Below are 22745 nucleotides of genomic sequence, written 5' to 3' on the forward strand. Positions count from 1 at the left end.
CTGCACTCCCATAGAGTGTGCTCCTCTGAGTAGGAGATGGGGGTAGGGTCTCAATCAAATGCCTGGTGGAGGAGCTCTGTTTTGCAGACCATGTGAAACTGATAGCTCAGACAGGACCTGTTCTACCAGGTGGGAGCCAGGACCGAGAATGACCTGGTCGCGGTCAAAGCCAACTATGCTTCCTTCCATGATCACGCTCCTTCTGGGGTTTCTTGAAACCTGAAGAATGTTTCAGGGGTTTCTTAATGGTAAAAAAGTTGAGAAATACAGGTCTATATGATAACCTTAATTATTATAATTATATGAAATTTAAAAGTGAAGTTTTTTACTAGTAGCACCATTCATATTCCCAATATTCAAGAGAGAGACAGAAAGGTGCTGTACCTTATTCTACCTAATCACATGTATCTTGGTCATCAAAGTCATCAGAGAAGATAAACAAAAGACACCCTGGTCTCTTCTGTCATGAAGGTGGCAGCACCTTCTGGGTGGAAACACCTTTGATTTGAGTGTTCTCAGTGGTACATCGACTGCTCTCCCCCGGGCTTCTTCTTGAACACCGTTGACCTCCTTCTCTTCCACCCCCCCCCTTTTTAGGAAGGGGGGTAGGAAGGGGATTTTATTATTGTGCCACCATGCTGTGATGTTTTTAAGTCTTTTAATGGGAGTTTTAATGGAGTTTTAAGACACTGTGACCCGCCACGAGTCATTTGGGAGTGGCGGGAAATAAATTGAAATAATAATAATAATAATAACAACAACAACAACAACAACAATAATATACACAGAAATTACCATTTTAATTCAAAATGATCCTGAATGTAAGATGACCTTCATTTATTTATTTGTTCCGCAAAAATTATACCCCATCTTTTTGCCCTGATAAGGACCACCAATTAACAAATTAAAACTTACATAATGAAATCACCTCTTTAACAATAACAAAACTTTAAAACTAACAAGAGACTCCCTGGAGAAAGAGTTCCAGAATAGTGGTGCCACTCTGGTGAAGGCCCCCTCCTGGGTTGCCCCCCACCTAAAGACCAGGCCTTTCTGATATATACTTAAACCTGTTTGCCTGGCTTGTTGGTATGTTTATGTCCAGAACAAAGTGGGATAGCAGGAGCAAATGAAATTGATTTTAATTTAATTTTAGAATTTTATCTAGATGTCTATGTCTATTGTATTTTGTATGTTATTGATGTACCCCGCCTCAAGACCAATTTCAAAGAAAGGTGAGGTAGAAATCTCAAAGGTTAAAGTAAAGGTAAAGGTATCCCCTGTGCAAGCACCAAGTCATGTCTGACCCTTGGGGTGACGCCCTCCAGCGTTTTCATGGCAGACTCAATACGGGGTGGTTTGCCAGTGCCTTCCCCAGTCATTGCCGTTTGCCCCCGAGCAAGCTGGGTACTCATTTTACCGACCTCGGAAGGATGGAAGGCTGAGTCAACCTTGAGCCGGCTGCTGGGATCGAACTCCCAGCCTCATGGGCAAAGCTTTCAGACGGCTGCCTTACCACTCTGCGCCACAAGAGGCTCTTATCTCAAAGATTACATACATACAAACAAACAAAAGGCAGAGGCACCCAGAACCCTGACCTCAGAAGATGACTGCTGAGTTTGAGTAGGTTCAAAAGGGCATATGCAGTCTCTTCAGGTATTTTGATCACAAGACATGTAGGTCAACACCAGCTCCTTGAATTGTCCCTGGAAACCAATGAGGAGCAGTATAGATGATTCAGGACTAGAGTTATATCTCCCCACAACCCACTGCAGTCAACATCCTGGCAGCATTCTGTACCCATTCAAGTATCAGAACACTTCCTCAAGTAGAGTCATTGCAGTAATCTAAGCTACATGTAACTAGAGCATGTGGTCATCCCTTTTCTGCATAGGAAAAGTTACAGCTGGCTAACCAGTGGAAGATGGTAAAAGGCATTCCTTGCTGGACCCAGGAGCATCCCCTGACTACAGACCTATTGCTTCAAGGGGACTCAACCCCATCCATAACAAGTGACACTGGGACAGACCTTCCATCCTCCAGTAGCACTTCCATCCTGTTGGGATGCATTTTATTAGCCCATATCCTCCTGGAACCTATTCAGGGATACTATGGTCTCCATGGGATCAGTTTGATGTGCAATGATACAGCTGTGTATTTTCTGCATATTAGTGACAACCCAACTCATATCACTCAGTGCTTTCACATAGGCGTTAATTAGCATGGAGGACAAGATGGAACCTTGGTGGATCCTGCAGGCCAAACACCAAGGGACTGAGCAGCAATCTCCAGCACCACCTGGGAAACCTACCGACGATTGGGAGGCACCACCAAATGGTACCTCCCAATCCCAGCTCAGAAAGGCAGTCCGTAATACAGTGTTATACACACACACAAACAATACATACACACATAACTAAACTGTATGCAAATGCAAGATGACCGCTGTTCTTTTATTCACATACCTGTGAAAATACCTAGCCTTGCATTGGAGTAAATACTGTACCATTCTTGAAAATAGTTTTCTTACGTAACAAATCTTCACACTACATGTGCTGAATGAATAAAACTTTTATTTAGAAGAACATAGTATTTAAAAAAGCATTATCTTTAAAAGAACGTATGTCATTAGAGGTTATTTTCTTCAAAAGTTCCCTCCAAGAAACAGATTTCCCCCCAGAATTTGTCCAGGTTTTTTTTTTGGGGAGGGGGGAGGGTTATCAGATCTGTATTTGTAAATCCCTTTTTGATTGATAGTATTTTTTTTCTCCTTCTTCAGTAAACCCTAATCTAATCTCACAACAGAGAACAGTGAAAGATGAGTACCTTTTATAGCATTTAATTTATTCTGCAAACATACTATTCTAGTATTCTTAAGCCATTCCTTGTGAAATCTCTGTTTTGAATTAATCATGTGCCTTCTTCCGTAACTCTAATCATATTCTTTCTAAATATCATGATCTATATTTCATCACAAGTCGCCATTTGATTTTCTTGGCTTTATTTCTGTTTTTGCATCTTTGTCTGATAGGACATTTTGTCTGATGGGACGTGATGCCCCAGAAAAAAAGGTCATTTCTGTGCAACATTACAAAACACACCTTTAAGGAAGAGGGAGAAGAATGCTTAAGGTTAAGACTAGCAAGCAGTCTTTTATTTTTATAAAACAATTCTCTTAATCTCCTGTACTTCTGGAAACTATGCATTAACAACGTGACTTTATTTCCCAGAATATGGGGTGGCATCTAGGTGCTTTATAGATCCCGTGGTCTGCCAGAAAGGTTCCAGATCAAATCAAGCCTGAACTCATTTTAGAAGTTAAATTGACTAAACTGAGATTATCGTATTTAGATCACGTTATGAAGAGACAGGAGTCACTGGAAAAGACAATAACACTAGGAAAGTTTGAAGGCAGTAAGAAAAGAGGAAGATCTAGTGTAGGATGGATTGACTCAATGAAGGAAGTCATAGCACTCAGTTTGCCAGACCTGAGCAAGGCTGCTAAGGATAGAAGGTTTTGGAGGTGATTCATTCGCAGGGTTGCCAAACGACTTGACAGAATTTAACACCAGAACACGCATAATGCTTAGCTGTCTCCTCTTTTTCCACAAGTGCAGCATTCGTGGAGGAAACAGCTTCCTGCTCTCCGTTTCATTCTTGCCCCAGTGTTGAGCATTAGGTTTCATGGAGGGGGAACAACTTGACCACTAAGCTTCATGGTCAATGTTCAAGTGATGTCTCCCAGGTCCATGTACCACACGCTGTCGACCACCTCAGGCAGCGCACACACAAGCAGCCTCCCTCCTTGTCCCTGTCTGTGATCTTTCCCTCCTCACAGGGTGTCTGTTGTGGGGAGAAGAAAGGGAAAGCGACTATAAGCTGCTTTGAGCCTCCGGGTAGAGAAAAGCAGCATATAAGAGCCAACCACCTTCACCTCCTCCTCCTCCTCCTCCTCCTCCTCCTCCTTCTTCTTCTTCTTCTTCTTCTTCTTCTGTTCTGAGGCTGGAAAGAGACAGCTGCCCATCACAGGAGAGGTAGACCAAGGCTTGGATTTCACAGTGCCATTGCCAGGCTGCAAGGTTCCTGCTCCTGTCCATGAACTTCTGCTGTCTTGTGCTGTGTGTGGCACTCAAGCCGTGATTCCTGACAGTGCATCCATTTCTAATTGCCCTCTGACTGAGGTATCCAGCCTGGCCTGTTTAAGAAGGCAGTTTAGGTCAGAGTTGACCAATGGCTTCTGTTCTGGTGACCTGTTCATTAGTGCTGGCTGTTTCAGCATTCCCCTGCCACTTCTGACAACTGTCGTGAGAATAAAGCAAGCCAAGTTTCTGTGTGTTCCTTCTTTAGCCCCAGAGTCTTTCTCCCGGGCAGATGTCAGTTGGAGGTGTAGGGCGGTTGTGGAGCCCACCCACCGAGCTCCAAGTGACTCTAGCAGAGCTGACTCCTTCCTTCCACCACCTAGCACTCCAGGGCTGATTAAGAACCTTGTTGTCCTGAAGCCCCACCATCCAGCCCCAGGTGATTCTCTCCAGCAGGACCCCTCCTTCTAGCTGCCACGACCACAGGAGAGCAATTTTCAATGATGTAATCATTGTATTTATTGGTCATGAGCCACAGTCTGCTTCTTAAAAGCAGAAAGGCCAGGATATCAGTGTGCTAAATAAGCCATGCTCAGCAGGGGCCATATGGCTTCCCGGGGCCCTGGCACAGAGTGAAAAAATGTGAGGAGGGTAAGCCAAAGGGTTTAGGGGGCTGCTGGCAAATATACCAATGGAATACCATTTTTGTCATGTATGATGTCATTAATTGCTGGAAAGTTTGACCTTCATCAAGGGAAAGAGAAAGAAATCATGCAATATATTCCTTTGTGTGTGCTTGAATTAATGCATTCAAGAGAAAAAAATGAACACACATGCTTGTCTTGGTCAAATGATCCAGAAATCTGTCTCGCCTATATGTAAGACGGTATGCTGAGTATAGTTAGTGCACTCTTAAAGGTAAAGGTATCCCCTGTGCAGGCACCGAGTCATATCTGACCCTTGGGGTGACGCCCTCTAGCGTTTTCATGGCAGACTCAATATGGGGTGGTTTGCCAGTGCCTTCCCCAGTCATGACCGTTTACCCCCCAGCAAGCTGGGTACTCATTTTACCGACCTCGGAAGGATGGAAGGCTGAGTCAACCTTGAGCCGGCTGCTGGGATCGAACTCCCAGCCTCATGGGCAAAGCTTTCAGACGGCTGCCTTACCACTCTGCGCCACAAGAGGCTCTTAGTGCACTCTTAGCTTAGGCCTTTTTTAGCCTGGCTCATTGTGCAAGTGGTCAGCCTACCACATGGGGCCCTGGGACCTAAGAACTCCTAAAAGGGCTGTGACCAAACAAAAGGTTGAGAATGGGTGTTCTAAATGCAAATACAAATTAATACAAAGTTCCATGGGCTGCCTACCAGCCAATGGTGGATGAGTCAGCCACGTTGCATAGTTGGTGTGTTTTGAGGATTTAATATTTCACTACAGCTGATGCCAAAGAGAAACAGGCTCAAAAGTATTACAACCGTCATTTTATCTGACTTTAAAAGTAAAGCAATTCCTCCCTTGCCTATTAGCACACGAATTTTACCCAATGAAAGAGTTGTTTCAAAGAAGAATTGAGGTTTCTCTGTTTTGGGATTTTGCTGCGGTTGTTTTTAATAATTCAGTTTTCAACCAGCTGCTTGCATTCCTAGTCCAACAGAACAAAGCAGACTGGCTGAGACTTCGGGGTAACGAGACGGATGCAAAAGAGCCTCTTCTGTTAGGTACCTCTTGTCTTCCAGAACATCTGGAAAACGAGAAATGTCAGACAACCATGAAGAAAAGAACTTCCTGGGTAGCTTTGAGAGGAGCTAAACAGGAACATGGTGGAACCGTGAATATCTGAGCAATAATTGGAACACTTGACATTCAGTATGCAGTCATAACAGCATAAGAGGTCTTTGTAGTCTATAAATTCATTCTTCTTCTGAACAGCCTCTGGGGTTCCCTCTTCTTTTAAGTCTGCCTGTTAACATTTTCTTTTTTGTTGGCAAGCATCAAGTCAAAAATAGCCTCTTCTCTTGTTGCCTAGGAAATTATCACCCACTAAAGAGCTAAAAACGACTTCTGATTTTTAGAAAAACAGGCAGAACTGTCCTGGAATAATTCCTCCTCCATTTAGCTGTGAATTCTCCAACCCAGTAGACATTATGGTTACCTTTCACCTGTCAGGCACACTCTGGATTCCCCACATGCGGTGCAACTATTGAAAGGAAGCAGCATTCAAAGAAAAGGAAATTAAACAGGAAGCAACTTAAAAGCATAATTACACAACAGTGGTGATCACTATAGAAAAGACTCCGCATTTAAAAGACACAGCTTTAGGTACACAGGGATCTATGATTGTTATACATTAGTTCCAGATTTCCAGTATCTCAGTCTTGACATTCTCATTTTAACGGGGGAAGGGCTGTCTTTATATTAGAACTCTTATCATTGTGCCATCCGACGTTCTTCCTCTTCTTAGTAGGGGAAAAGGAAAAAGAGGGTACAAAGTTTTGTGAGGATTCCTGTGCAGAGTTAATGGGTTGTATCCAGGGGGGCGGAGGTAGGGGGGGGATCCATTTATACCAGAGCTTCTATGCAAGCAGAAGCACAAGGGGGAAATAGTTGGAAAGAGCTGGTTGCACTAAGACAGGCTTACTATATCTCTAGTTGCTTTTGTGTTTGTGCAAAATACAGGGTGGAAAGATTTTGCACAAGCACCAAGTCCCTTTATGTTGCCCCCTGTGCATTGCTGGATGCAAGCCAGTATCTTTGCACACATAAACTGCAGCCCTTCTGCAAGCCCAAGATTCTTCAGGATTGCTGCAGTGTGATAGGCAGGGTAGCAGATGGTTACGGCTCTAGCAGTTGCAGGCATGGGTGTGGTCAATAAACAAATCTGAGAAAACCTCTGTGTGGATTCACTGCAGAAAATCAGACAGGGCATATTGAAAAGGTTTCTTTAAAAGACCCCCAAGATAGGGTGTATCTGGTATTTTTATCCCATTTCTCCCCTAAGGAACCCAGGGCAGTACACCTGGTTCTCTTCCATTCTATCATCACAAGATTGTAGAGAGATTGTGCTTCATAGATTGAACGTGGATCTTTCTGGTCTAATTCTCATTATGTAATTATTAGGTTATGCTGATGATTCTCTTGCTTTTGTGTTTCTTGTACGGAAAAAATAGCGACAACTGCTGCTGCTATGGATAGCTCCAGACGGGCCCTTAACATGCTGCAATCCATGTCTTTTTCAAACATATAGTCCGGTGGATCGACCTTACGGGGGTCGATCAACCCTTTTCCCAGGGGTCATCAAGGCCGCCGCTGTTCTGCCATCGTCTTCCTAATGGCGCAAGGGTTGTGTGCTCTGGCCGCTTTGTCAATCACTGAAGCCCAGGGCCTGCACACAGGTGCAGAGCGCCTCCCCTCCACATTGCGGTGCTGGCCATCTCGGGCTTCCATGATCGCTGAAGCAGCCAGAGCATGCAACCCTATGACCCCCTTTGGGTCGGCGAGGCCACTGCTGCTGCCGCCACCGCCTCGCCGACCCAAAGGGAATCACGCCATCAGGTAGGTTGAGAACCACTGATCTAGTCTTTTTCTGACATAGTCACAGGGGCCAGATGAGTGGTGAGTAGATTTGGCCACACTTTACCCATGGGGTCAGTGTATTTCTGTGAGACTAGAATAGTTACCAGCTCTTTACTGAGCACACAAAATTGCTTATTACTGTTCCAGATTATTGGTCTGCATGAACTTCTCTTGACTGGCAGTGCCTACAACCTATAACCTTCTAACTAGAGGATTGAACCTGGGACCTTCTGCATGTAAAGCAGATACTCTGGTACAGAGCCCCCCCATCGTCTCTCCACAGCGTCCTCCTGTGTTAAGCCATTTATGTAATTTCAGGAATAAAATAGAAATGATTCTTTCACGAATAGAGTAAGATGGCACTGGGGTGGAAGGGGAGTATGTTACCAACTCATACCAGGCCCAGAGAAGCTAAGTTGGGGTCTGCATATTCAGCTATGCCTAAAACACCATTTCTGGCTTATTTTCCATGAGAGACTTTATATAACAGCCTAAAAGGCAGGCATGTGGCTGTTCTTCTTTGCCCTTGTTTCCAGAAATAAGTAAAAGTACATGTAGCGGGGATCAAAATGCATGCAAAAAGCTGAAAGGGGTGGGTGGGGTGTCTCCATAAGTCCTTTGAACTCCAATAACAGCTGCACAGGGAAGCTAGAGAGAGTTTAACCCTGTCATCCCTGCACTGTTTGCTAATCAATATCAGGATTTCCTATAAGATTAGTCTTTCAAAAGGAGGAGGGCTATCCATCTTTTGCTAGTCTTTCTTTTCAAAGAACTATAACAAGGTTTCAGTTTACAAAAGTCTGCAGGGATCCAAAGGATGCCCTTCCCCAGGCTTGTTCCAGCAAGGGGTTTTCAAGGCAAGTGAGAAGCAGAGGTGGTTTGCCATTGCTTTCTACTGCAAAACCTTCCTTGGAGGTCTCCCTTCCAAGAACCAGCCATGCATAATTTTTGAGAACTGATGAAATCTGGCTATGCCCTGCCACCTTCCCCACCACCACCACCACCACCACCACCACCCCTGGCGTTAGTGCACATGAAACATAAGTCTTTACATCATCTCAGTCGAGTTAGGGCACAGCACACCTATATTTGCCCATTGCTAGATACTGGGAGGTTCCAACGCCTTGTATGTTTCAAACCTAATAGGCAGAGAATTCCAAACGCAGATGTTGGGCCATAAGACAAAAAATATTTACAGTATTTGCTGGCGTATAAGATGACTTTTCCCCCCTGAAAAACATGCCTCCAAGTGGGGTGGTCGTCCTATACACCAGGTGCACTTCAGTTGAGATAGACATAGCTGCCCATAGCGGCTCATAGTACTGTAATGTAATGTAACAAACTCTATATTTTGAGTGGAAATGATGGGGGGTCGTCTTATATGCCCAGTCGTCTTATACGCCGGCAAATACGGTATATATATGGCACCAAAGGTGGCTTAGCCAGACGTTAACACGAAGCAAAAAGTAAAGAATGATTGGGTATGTGAAGGAAAGGTAAGAAAGAGAGAGGAAGCCTCTTGATCCTAAAGAACCTTAGAAGATGACATTTGGAAGGAACCCAGGCAAGAAACGACAGCTGATAAAGGACAGGTGATTCATTATCAACATGACCTATAACAAACAGTAGAATTGTGCATTGAAACTAAGAGGAAAGTTTGAGAAGCTGGGAAGGCCAATGTCTCAATAACTACCATGGGTTGCATTTCTCAGAACATTTTCCTGGGAGTAAGTCCCATTGAAGAAAATGGAACTTTCTTCTGAGGGAACCTGCTTAGGATTGTTTTTCTTCCACCTTGAGGTCAGGCTCCTGAGGAGAGTTTTGTGTTGCTTTTGTGGCTTGGCTTGTTTTTATTCTGTTTCTTTATTAGTTTATTGTTACAGTTTTACTTGTGACTGGTCTTAAGGCAGTCTCTGGAGAGGCACCATAAGCATTTCCTAAAGAAATAAAATACTTGAATTAATGTCCTGTCTGGATTAAAGTCCCACCACCCTTCTGTTTAGCGACTCGTTCTTCACAATACTCGTCTTTGATAGAAATCATTTATTTCCTCGCTTTAATTGTTTGTTTAAGGAGCTTGAAGGGTTTTGTTTTGTTTTCTGTAGCTCTAGGGTATAGATACTTCTGCTCCCTCCCCACTAGCAAAATGGAAACAGATGTTTATTTTTGGTGTTTTTTTCATTTGATCTTAAGATGTTGACTGAAAACAATCGTATTGATGTTTCATGCGAAATTTGTTTTTTCCTTTGCAGACGATGCCAAGGCAATCTCTTTGCTGTTTCTCTACTGGATTACAGATATCCTTCCTGCAAAGAACAGGAAATAAAGTTCATGTGCACCTCCATCTGTAGAGAGTTTAAGTTTAAGTTTAATACATACACTCTGAATTGAAATTTGGGAACGATGCCGTGTCATTCGAGGAGTTTGCCAGTTCACCAAGATGCTCACTAGCTTTAAAAAAAAAAAGTGACTGCTTCCTCAAGTTAATGGTCAATTCAGACTTTTAATATTCATATATATGGGGTGAGAGAAACACCAAATCAGGTTTACTCTTTGAATAGGGCTCCAGTTTATTGTTGCAGTTGAATTTGTCCAAGGAAGAACCATGTACGTGCAATGCTTGATAACTAGAAAAATTATTTTGTTGTCAGGAAAAAGTGGAAGTGCCCCTTCCAAATAATGCTATTTGTTTATACAATGTTAGAATGCGTATTTTTCTATACAAAAAAGAAGACAAACTTATTTTATACATTTGTAAATAATGGTTTATACAAATCTGTCCTTTTTAATATATGAGAATAAAACAATGTATTGACTTTGCTTTGGTGCGATTCACCATTGTGGACCAGTTCCTACATCTGTACAGATGTTTAGTGTTGCCATACAAGGCTGTAAAGTATGAATAGGAAAAAGTAGTATTTTATCCTCCATTCTGATTTCCTTTGCACCGATAAACAAGTATTTCGATGGTCCTGTTGGATCAGCTCTTCTTTCTACAGCCCGAGATCATGAAACAGCCCCGTTGTTGGCAAGCATTTTTAAGCAATTAATAGAAACCATCCTGGGTACCTGTCAGTGGTATCCTTCAGAACGAGTCCACATGTGGATGCTACAGACTACGGGATCTATGCAGTGAAGGGGAGGAGGAGTTTGAGAAGTCATTTGTCTAGACTTGCCCTCTGCAACTATGTTTGGGGAACAGCTTTATAGTTTGCTGGCTTCCATGGCGATAATCCATTCAACGAAACGATTATTTAATGTATTATTCCCTCCCCTATTTTTTTCCATCTGGGAGGGAAGTGTTTAGAAACTGGTTTAACTTTTTCATAATTATTTATTAATTTCAAAACTTAATATTTATAGTTAATTTATATATACTCTAATCTTTCTGTAAGCCTGTCCTGAGCCTTTGGGGAAGGGCGGGGTATAAATGAAAAGATAAATAATAATTTAAAGCGGGTTCCCTTCATGGTAAGACCCACATTATACAATAGGACTTACTCTCAGGAGAGTGGCCTTAGGGGTGAAGCATCCGTGTGTGAAGAACTCTTCATCTGTGCCGCTCAAGTAGATTTTGTAAACAAAATGTGGGGTCTCCGTAGGCCTTGATGTCTACCTTCCTTCAGCTCGAATTGACATTGCAGCACTTTGCTACCAGGTTTATCCACACATAAAGGTTTCGATTGCTTTTCAGCAACATTCAGTCAGGCTCCAGTAATGTTCTCAACAATTAGCACTTGGCTCTCCTTTCCTAATTGCAGTGTTCTTCTGATTATACAAGTGAGTCAGAGAAGTGCCAGCAGAGTGCAAAGGTGACCAGATGCAAGGCTAACAGTTGCACAGAATTATAGCAGGGACACTTTTCCAGAGTCATGCATGCCAGCATTTCTTCAAATATGCAGCTGGTAGATGTATACGGAGCCATGTCTTTCTTTGCATCTGGCCACCCAGCCAGAGATTCTGAGCATTTTCGCAGAGAAGGGTACAGAATAAACATGGTCTCCAGTGTCCTGAAGATGCAACGTAAAACCTAAATCCTCTCTTGCTCCTGACTGTTAGTATTGTGAGTGGTTTGCTTCCGGAGCTGCTAGTCCCCTGCCTTAATACTCTGACCAGCAAGTAATTTCAGAATACTCACTGTTAGGGAAAACAATAACATGATAACATTATTAAATAATAGCTACAGAACTCTGGTCTGGTTGGAGGTTTGTCAAGTATTCAGCATAATAACTAGTTCTCTCTTGCCTCTTTTGGAGGGGGGGGGACCCTTGCTGCTTTCCTGATTAATCTTCAGACATACCCTGAAGAAACAACTTCTATAAAACTTACCAATGACCAGCACGGCTACCCACCTAAATGATCCCTATATTCTGCAATGACTGCTACAAATGAATCCTCTGTCTACTCCAGTTTCAGTCCTCGTTCTGCTCATTCCTAAAACTCTCTATTGAGAGTTTTGCCCCTGTGTTGCTGCCATCAGCGTTACAAAGAGTCACACATGATCAGCCTGCATGTGGTCTCATAATAGAGAAGTGGCAGCCGTAACTTGCTTATAACATCCGAAACAGATGTTATACTGACACTACAGGGCAGAGACAATGCCATCTCTCTGTTCCATGGGTATATACGTGCCATCAAGCCGCAGGCCCAGCAAGGCAAGTGAGAAGCAGAGGTGGGTTGCCATGCCTTCCTCTGCAGAGTCTTCCTTGGGGATCTCCCATCTAAGTATTCAATCCTGATTAACTTCCGTGAGCTGAAGAGACTGGGTTATATTCCATGTCTCCTCTGGGTTCCGTAGAGCACATATATTCAGGTCTGACCCTGTTACTGTTTACAGAAAATTATTTGATTATTATTTAGATAACCATCCTCAAATACTTGAAGGGCTGTTATAGAGAAGATGGAGAAGAGTTGTTTTCTGTTGCTCCAGAGGAGCGGACCAGAACCAATGGGTTGAAATTCATTCAAAAGAATTTTCTGCTAAACATCTGGAAGTTCGGTTCCTCAGTTGAATAGGGTCAAGTCTGGACAGGGCTTTTTATCTTCTCCCAACTCAAATAAATCCCTCCCCTCTGCATTGAATTTGATTTCCACTTTGATTTTGTGTGCTCTACATTTTCACTCTGCACCATGCATCATTGATCCATGGTGACCCTACCTTCCCCCCCCCCGATGTCCAGGAGCAGATATAAGTCACAATATATGAAGACTCAACTTTAAAGCCACCAGTATAAGTGTAGATTTCTGCTTTTTAAGAATTAATTTCCTTGTAGCAAAGAGTGCCTTGTAGCAAAACAGTCTTCCCTGATTGGTCAAGGCATCAGTTCAAAGACTTTCTGGTTGCAAGACTTCCCTCCCTGTTTTAAAGTGACTGTGCTCCAGAAGCCCACATTTCTCTCGGCAGAGATTTGTCTCTTGGATTTATTCCCCCCCTCCTCTGCTGTCTCCAATCCTCTCCCTCTCCCCTTGTGCAGGAAAAAGAAATAGCCTTCTGCTGCACTTGGCTCCCCTCCCCACTTTGAGCTTCTGTTTCAATTTGGGGGGGGGGGGGAGACCTGGGTTCAAGTGCAGAACCAGCCCAGGCTTCCTTGGAAGGTGGTGAATTCTCCTTTGGAAGTTTTTAAGTAGAGGCTAGATAGTCATCTGACAGAAATGCTGATTTTATGAACTTAGGCAGATTGTGAGTGGATGGTCAGGAAGGGATGTGCCAGTGTTTGTCTCTTGTGGCCCTTATTTGCATACCGAGGGAATTGCTGATCACTGCTGTGGGATGGTAGGTAAATTTCCTTCAGGCCAGGCTAGATTCTGGAGATTTTTGGTGGGGGGATCATTTGGGCATGAAATTGGTGACACTGTGGGTAGGCAGATTCAAATGGGTAGCCGTGTTGGTCTGAAGTAGCACAATAGAATCAGAGTCCAGTAGCACCGTTAAGACCAACAAAGATTTATTCAGGGCGTGAGCTTTCGAGTGCAAGCACTCTTCCTCATACTATGATCTTCTTACATGACAGGGAATATATAGCAAAAATCAATTCTGTTGTGGGTAGGCAGGTAATTGTGAGTTCCTGCACTGTGCAGGGGATTGGACTAGATGCCCCTGGGGATCCCTCCGAACTCTGATTCTATGATTTAAATATGTGCACCCAACCTTTCTTCCTAAAGTGGTTTCCCCCATTTTGCCTTCACAATGGCCTTTACGGCACGGTAAGCTGAGAGTGTATGGCTGGCCTGCAATCGCCCAGGGAGCTTCCCTGACTGAAACCTGAGCCTTCTAGATCCTGGTCTGAGACTCTTGACTTCTGTCCCAAATCCAGCTGCAGTTGCATCATTCAGACTAATTATTTGTTTACAAAGCGTGACTTTTTTGTAGGCTGCTCCATCAGATGCTGTGGGACTATTGCTGCAAGCTAGGCAAATCAGTGGAATGCTGTTTATGCGAGAACTCCCAAGAAGACATTTGCTAATAAGGATCAGGCAAGGTGAAGTCAAACACGAGGGAAACAATATTAACCACTACAGCAAGCTGGCTCTCTAGAGCAGGGGTGAGCAAACTGTGGCCCTCCAGATGTCCATGGACTACAATTCCCATGAGCCCCTGCCAGCATTTGCTGGCAGGGGCTCATGGGAATTGTAGTCCATGGACATCTGGAGGGCCACAGTTTGCCCACCCCTGCTCTAGAGTGTATCCCTTTCGATTAGAGGTACGTGCTCATATAATCATAGGCTCTTCCACACAAAAACATTCCTTCTATACAAAGTCCAGAGGCACGTTTAAGACAAACACAGTTTTATTCAGAGTATAAATTTTCATGTGCAAGCACACTTCTTGAGATGCGGTAAAACAGAATTTCCTCAACCATTACAGATGAAGGGGTGGGTTAGTTGCTGGGAAGGGCTAGCTGAAGTCAAGATGCATAAGTAAGGGCCAGCTATTATAGCTGAGGTTGGATTAAGGTGGTTGGTACCATCTGTGAGCTGGCTTGTTCTTAAAGGTGCCTCTGGACTCAAATTATTCTGCTACTTCTGACTACCCACCTGACTACCCACCTGAATCATTCTTTCTAGAGATGCTGTATGAAGGACTGAGAAATTAGTGAAATCATTCGATCATGTGAGCCTTCCCCTGCAGTCTAAAACGGTGCAGCTTGGATGTGGGTTTGCCAGTTTACTTAAAAGAAATGGGCTTAAAAGGGTGCCATATGGAGGATGGAGCAGAATTGTTCTCTCTTGCCCCAGAGGGACAGACCAGAGTGAATGGGATGAAATTAATGCAAAAGAAATTCCGTCTAAACATCCGGAAGAAGTTCCTAACAGAGCAGTTTCTCAGTGGAACAGGCTTCCTCAGGAGGTGGTAGGTTCTCCATCTTCAGAGATTTTTAAACAGAGGCTGGATAGCCATCTAACGGAGAGGCTGATTCTGTGAAGGCAAAGGGGTGGCAGGTTACAGTAGATGAGTGATTGGGATGTGAGTGTCCTGCATAGTGCAGGGGGTTGGACTCAATGACCCAGGAGGTCTCTTCCAACTCTATGATTCTATGATTCTATGATTCACTGCAAAAAGAAATGGGGCTTACTGTATTTGTTTAGCAATCTGGATTTGAAATCCATCATGAAAATGCTGAAGAAAATATCTATTTCCTGCATTGTCATTCATTGGGTTGTAGTTGTCTCACCCATCACAGCTTTAATAGAGACTCAGATAGTAGACTTCAGACTAAGGGAATATTTCATTTCCGTTTAGCAAACTTTGAAAACGTGTCAGGATTATTCACTTGGCTAGGAAAGGCATCAGCCATTCACTAACCTTCAATACTCCACTATCCCCAAATCACCCTAAAGTTTGCTGGTTGCTTTTGCAAAAGGTCCTGGGGTTATTACATGTATGAATGGAATATGTGCACCACTCTAATACCTTATTCTGAGATGCAAAGAGAAGAGTTCTTAGAATATAGCAGTAGGACTTATGGATGCCATATGGCAGTAGAATAGTCTTTATAAAACTTTAAGACCAACAAAGATTTGTTCAAGGCGTGAGCTTTTGTGCACATGCACATTTTGTGTGCATGGCCATTGTCTGAGGAAGTGTGCGTGTGCACGAAAGCTCATGCCTTGAATAAATCTTTGTTGATCTTAAAGGTGCCATTGGACCCTAAATTTGTTGTGCTGCTTCAGACCAACACGGCTACTCACTTGAATCAGTCTCCATTATGTAATTGAGAGCACGTGTCAAGTCAATACTTCAGTGTAGCTTTTTGAAACTAATATAAATGCAGTGCTGTGGCAGAATCCTGTCCCGCCCTTGAAGGGGAAAACAGACACTCACTTGAGCCTATGGGAGTGCTGCTCCAGCATCCTATTGCTTTTGAGAATGGGGATAGAATGATTGGGGGAAACAGCAGAAGTTCCATTGAGTTCTGCCTTAGGGAGAGAGCAGCAGTAGCTCAGATCTGGCTTAGGGAGAGAGCTCAGATTTGGCTTAGGGAGATAATAGATAGTCAGAAGGGTAGTTCTGCCTAGTAGTGTGGCAGGGTGGTTTATGGTGACCAGATTTAAACATTGGTAAAGCGGGACATCATTGACCGGGGGGGTCCTTGATTAAAAATTTGGTCTATATGGAGCAACAAAATTGTTCATAGAACGCATAGAACACCAAAATAGTATTGTAATATATATATATTTTTACTTGCAACATAAGTACAATATGCCAGGTGCCCCCAGATGTCCCTCCAAAAGTGGGGCAATCTGGTCACCTTATGGCTCTACTTCTGACAAGAAGTAGAGTACCTAGTTGTTGGGCCTGTCTCTGGTACACCATGGAGGGCCCATATCCAGCCAGTGCTGAGGCAGCGGCATTAGTTGCCAGTTGCGGCCCGGATCAGGTTCAAGGTTCTGGTATTCACCTTTAAGGCCATTCACAGTCTGGGCCTCATATATCTGCGGGACCGCTTACCCTCCTATGCCCCCCCCCACAGGGCTCTTCTCTTTGTGGGCAAAAACTTGCTGGTGATCCCTGGCCCCCGAGAGGTACACCTGGCCTCAACCCAGGCCAGGGTCCTTTCGGTCCTGGCTCCCACTTGGTGGAATGAGCTCCTGGGAAAGCTGAGGGCCCTGTCAGAGCTTTCCCAGGTCTGCAGGGCCTGCAAGATGGAGCTCTTCTTCAAAGAAGATCCAAAGCAGTTTATACCTCAATACTGAAATCGCCAATTGAAGCATATTTTGGCAAAGCTCAACAGAAAAGGCTGACTTGTCTCCAGTACAAAGACTTAATATTAAAAACCGGCAAGTTTAAGGATATGCAAATCCTTAAGAAGAAAGAAGGAGTAGAAATTCAATGGTTAGAGTATAACCAATTACTATCTAGATTCAAAGCAGAGTTTCAGCAACCGTTAAATCTAGAGGCTTCAATACCAGAATTTGAAAACTTGGTAATCCAAGACAAGCCTCACTTGCAGGGCCAAATATATAAACTGCTATTAAGGTATGAGATGGAAACGAAACAGGTTAAGCCATGTATGATTAAATGGATGCAAAATATTGAGACAAATGTGACAATGGAACAATGGGAACTAGTATGGTCTAGAATACCTAAGTATACTAATAGTTAAATACTTAATGAAAATTGGTATAAAATGTTTTACAGGTGGTATGTGACACCAAAAGTGATCGCCGAAATTGGTAAAAACTGTGATAACAAATGCTGGAAATGTGATGATAAAATAGGTTCTTTCTTTCATATGTGGTGATGTGAAAAAGTTTACAAGTTTTGGGCAAAAATACACACCATTATGCAGAAAATGTGGGGTCTTAGATTTCCTATGAAAGCTGAATCTATGTTATTAAGTATACCTCTGCAGTGCCTCCCAGCTCACACACAAAGTTTATTCTTCTATGCGACGACAGCAGCAAGACTAGAATTGGCCAAGAAATTGAAAAAACAAGAACTACCTTCGATAGAAGACTGGTTGAACAAACTAGCTGACTTTGCCAAGATGGCCAAACTGACACTGATAGTCAATGGAAGAACAGAAGAGGCGTTTCAAGAACAATGGGGCCCTTATCTGAATTACTTAAGAAAATAATCTAAAAGGGGACTGAAACGGGGAATTAAGTGTATCAAATGAAGAGTATAACCTATCTTTCTCTGTATTAATAATGTAGATTATTCGTACTGTATCATCTTTAATTTTGGAAAATAAAATAAAAATTCTGCTAAAAAAAAACAAAGCCGTTTATACCATCTCCTTTCCTCCATTTTATCTTCGCAACAACCCTGTGAGGTAAGTTCAGAGAAAGAGTGACTGACCAAAGGTTACCCCATGAGCTTCCATGGCAAGCTGAGGATTTGAACCTGATTCTCCCAGATCCTAGTCCAGCTGTCTAACCATAAAACACATTTCTTCCATGGAAGCAAGAAGCTGGATGAGGTTCTAGTCTAACACCCTCTGGATTTTCCACCTTCCATATCTTCTGGTTGACAGTTAAATGCTGACACAGAAAGCACCTTAGGGAAGACAGCACCCAAAACTGTCCAATGTTTGTTTGTTTATTTAAACGGTCTTAGACCAGAACAGTAAAAAAAAAAAAACCACAGGGAAAACTGTCTGAATGTTGTTTGCTTTAGAAAGTAAAAGGGGAAGCCAGTTCAGGTCAGTGTTGCTTGATAGCTTTATAAATTCCCTGTAGCATGAAATAAACTCGTTCACTAGTCAAAACTGGTGCTGCTAGACGAGAAGAAATGGAAAACATGGAGCAGAATAAAAACTGGTAACAGTTTTGAAGGGAATAGGCAACCCGCAAGGGCGGGGGAGGGGGGGAGGGCCTTGGCACAGCCTCAGGAAGCAGAATGTGAAGGCAGAAGAGGCAGGGCAACGGGAGCACAGGCAGCAGTGCCAAACTGCAGTGCAAGATGGACGAGGCAAGAATGGGAGAGGAGCACTGCAGAAAGGCATCATAGAGGCAAGGGCACATCAGGACACCGATCGCAATTAGATGCGAGTAAAGGATACCACAGGGGGGGCATTAGTGGCTCTGCTTCACTTGCTGTTTCCGTTTGAAACGCCCAGCTGTCAAATACCCCCTTTTCGTTTACTAAAATTGTCGTCTTTTTAAGGATGTACATTTCTTGCAACAGTGACAAACGTGGATACCCCCCCCCTCATTAAACAACTTTTCTTCTTTCTCTCAACACAGTGCTTAAGTGCAATCTTTTAAACAGCTACCGGAGTCTCCGACGCAGTTCTTGCATGGCCGGGCCAGGAGGGGCTGCAGAAGTCAGGGAGGCAGGAAGACCCGTTCTGCAAGCATCGCTCCCGCTCATGTTTTTAAATAGCCATCTTGGTCCAGTTATAAGGTTAGATCTTGGTGGGAGTGGAAGCTTCCCTTCAGCCTCAGGAGGCTTCTTCCGACTTACTTAAGTGTCTCCTCCATCGAGGGAAGCGTCCTTGGAGGACGGTTGGATCCACTCCACTATGCTAATAAAAAAAGGAGCCACGGAGTAGGCTTTTATACTGCACTTTTCTCTACCTTAAGGAGCCTCGAAGCAGCTTATTTCAATCAGTCAGGCAATCAATTACCTTTATTGGCTGATCAGTCATAGAAGCATAGCAGTAGGATCGGTCACAACAATGAAGTCATCACAATAAAATCGGTCATAAGATCAAAGCAGGAGTGGGGGAATCAAACCTGGTTCTCCAGATGAGAGTCTGCCACTAGTCTTAACCACTACACCACGCCGTGCCGTCTCTTCATATAAAAATCAGTCTTACAGTCAATGCTGCCCAATGAGGAAGTGCAAAATGCTTGGCCTGAAGAAAGTCATGAGCAGGTGAGGAGTTGTAGAGACCTTGAGGTCTCTCTTGCACAAGGAGCAATGCAAGATGGGATACGGGCACCCTGGATTAGCACAAGGCCTACTTGGGATGACTTGCCTGTGGTTCCCCTTGCACAAAAGCATGAATCAGCAGAAATGTTCTGGGGGACCTAACCAACCCAATAAGCAGAATTACGGTTAAAAGATGCCACCCGTACGTCTGTAAACCGGCACGCTCATTTCATTTGCGGTAGGAACTTAAAATGAAGGTCATGCACAAATTCTGTTGTAAGTCAGGAAAGGCATTCCTGTTTATTTGAATTACTCAACTGCTCTATTCTATTTACATTGGTAAACAGATTAAAATACTTGGCATGTTATTCAATTAAATGCAAGATTACTAACTGACAGGCTGAAGTGCATTGATTTTTTTCAATTACATTAAGCTGAGTACACTGCACAAAAGTTTCCTTAGTTTGTGCAGTTAACCCTTTCACTCTTCCCTACTATGGAGTGCAAAACTAGAGGCATAAAGCAAACCTAGAATCAAAGAATCATAGAGTTGGGAGTGACCTTATGGGTCTTCTAGTCCAACCCCCTGCACCATGCAGGACACTCACATCCTATGCAGGACACTCACATGACATTTTATTTTTAATAGTAACCTTCTAGGGTCTTTTATAGATGGGTACCTTTTCAATTCGTTGTTCATATTTCTGTTTGGGTCGCACACCCCATGTCCAAGATTTCAAAAGTAGGAGCATCATTGTAGGTATTCATAACCCTCCCCCACACCAACCCCCCCCCCCGGAAACCAGTAATGAACATTCATTTGGGTCACAGAACCAGTGGGAACAAATGAAATTCATTCATTTTTGTTACAGACTAACAATGAGGGGGTTCTAGTGTCCCAGCTGAAAGGCATAATGAGGCAATGGTAGAAGGTACAGCCTCGTTTAGGTCCCTGTGAGAAAGGGGTGTGGCTTAAGGTCAGAGCATCTGCTTCTTTGCATACAGAAGTTCCTCGTTCCAATCTCCCACATTTCCAGTTAAAGGGTGAGATTAGTAGGCGATAGTGAAAGAGCCTCTGCCTGAACCTACAGGGAACCACTGCCCATCTGCATAAACAATGCTGATCAAACATCCGACTTGGTATAAGGCAGTTTCATGTGTTCATGTCTGGTTTAGCGGCCTTTCTCAACTTCTTTACCATTGAGAAACCTTGACACTTTCTCCAGGCTTCGAGAAACTTCAGAAATGGTACTACTGTGCAAAATACGGTTGGGAAACGTAGCTGTGGCCACGCCCACCCGGAGACCCTCCCCTTCTCACCCTCTCCAGGCCCCTCATTGGCCATTTTGGGAGGTGGATCAACATGACCATATATGGTCATATCACCCAATAACAGATTTCATATATAACCCTGGTTGAGAATGCCTGGCTTATACAAACAGACACAAGAACATACGGAACATGCTAGCCAGTCAGCTGGTGCCTCAGGCTTCCTTTTCCTGTCACTGTTGAGCATCACTGAAAGTGGATCAGCAGCTTTACTACAGAGCGTCAAGACAAAAAGGAGCAGTCCTGTGGTTGCTGAACAGCTCACAGTACCTGGCTCAGGCACTGCCCAGCCATTCAGTAGCTATGCTTCTATAGGGCCCATTATGCACGGCTGCCGAAACGGCGATTTTGGGTCACATGGAAAATGCAGAGGGGGAAGACGCGAAGCACACCGGTTATGGGACGGGGCGCGACGGCGGCAAAACCCAGAGTAACCAATTATGCACGTGGCGATCCCGGCACCGCTTCTGGTTGCGCCCCGGTCACCTGGAAGCTGCGCTTTCTTCCGCGTTTCGCTAATGGGGCTTTTTCGGCTGCATGCACCGAAGCTACGGCCAGTTGCAGCCGGCACCGTGTGTTATTGGTGATTTTAGTCACCGCCATTCCACCCCGAATGTGCGTTAATTCCCCAAATGCATAATGGGTCTAGGAGAGCACAGCCCAGGTGCCTCTGCTTAAGCCTCCTGCCCTTATCCAGTAAAGACCCCAGATCCTCAATACTGTTTGCATCAAACCTAACGCCAACAAATATAAGGTCATCACAAGTCTGACAGACAAACAGTACTTCCTGGGTCAAGGCAAATGGAAAAGAAGCAGCTGCCATCCACAATGTTGATTGGAAGGCTCTGTTATTTTTCCTCTTATTTGAATCAGGCTGCCTATGGACCAGTTTCAAGGTATTTGAGTGGGAGAGTAACTGTGGTGCACTTTCCATTGAACAGCTTTACTTGGAAACAGCCATTCCGCACCGGGATACATGTAGCAAATTGTTTGCTGAACGAAAAATCGCCATTTTAAATAGTGGAATTCGTCATTATGCATTATGCCTTTGTAGTGGAATCCAGTTGCGTTTCTATCATTTCCCACAGGGTTCCGGTCTCGGCAAAAATCGCTAGAAAGGAAGCGCTATTGCTGAGCTGTGTCCCGCCCCTGGCCGTCAAGCAGCCAATGGGCAGCCGTTAGCATGCTCCCAAACAGCCCCTTTCCCTTTAAGGAAGATTTTTAAAAAACACACACACACACAAACGTTGCAACGAATATGCGTTGATTCGTTTCAACGGAGAGACCCATCCAGCTAGCAGGTGATGTTTGAGCTGCCGTTTCATCGTTGCCACGCTCCCCCCGAGTGGAAAAAAAAAAATCCCCCCCCTCACGGGCGCGATTTTCGGCCGAAAACAGTGTGAAAATAAAGTGAAAATAAAGTGAAAATGAACCAGCAAACGGGCTTGTGCTTGGTGACTTTAAACAGAGGGACTGCAGCCGGGGAAGCCTCACTGGGTAAACGAAGGCTTGCCGGTGCGTTGATCTCCGCTCGCTCGGAGAAAAAAAAATGGCGATCGCTTCGCCAGAAGATCAAAGGAGAGAGCCAGGGGGAGGGACTTTGCAGAAACCGCAACAATGGTAACGCACAGAACTTTCCCGCTAGTGTTGCAGATTGGTTGCAGGAGTGTAGCGCTCTCTGGAGGGTGAATCCACTTTTTGGGATTTCCCTGAAAGCGCTACAACGAAGCGCTTTTTGCGGATCGGTTTCAGGAGTGTTGCAGATTCTCAACAACGTTCTGCATAACGGCAAAACTGTAGTGATTCCAATTAGTAACCATTGTGCTATTTTGGACGAATGCGGAATGGCCCTGGGTATTTGTTTTCGGTTTTACAGCAATGCTAGGAAATGGTTTGAACTGGTTTAGCACAAAGTTTATGTCCAAAGATCCCATGCTCCTCAGCA

General features: G+C 44.0%; 1 protein-coding gene across 1 annotated transcript in view; it reads left to right on the forward strand.

Moving 5' to 3' along the window:
* Positions 1-10470, forward strand: part of ERICH1 (glutamate rich 1) — a 93318-nt gene extending 82848 nt beyond the window's left edge. Inside the window, exon 6 of the mRNA XM_077309507.1 lies at positions 9903-10470. Within this exon, the coding sequence (XP_077165622.1) occupies positions 9903-9976 (74 nt within the window). The 3' untranslated portion in view covers positions 9977-10470. The remainder of the gene's footprint in view (positions 1-9902) is intronic.
* The last annotated feature ends 12275 nt before the right edge of the window (positions 10471-22745 follow it).

Source organism: Paroedura picta, chromosome 1 (assembly GCF_049243985.1).
Source record: "Paroedura picta isolate Pp20150507F chromosome 1, Ppicta_v3.0, whole genome shotgun sequence".
Taxonomy (NCBI): Eukaryota; Metazoa; Chordata; class Lepidosauria; order Squamata; family Gekkonidae; genus Paroedura; species Paroedura picta.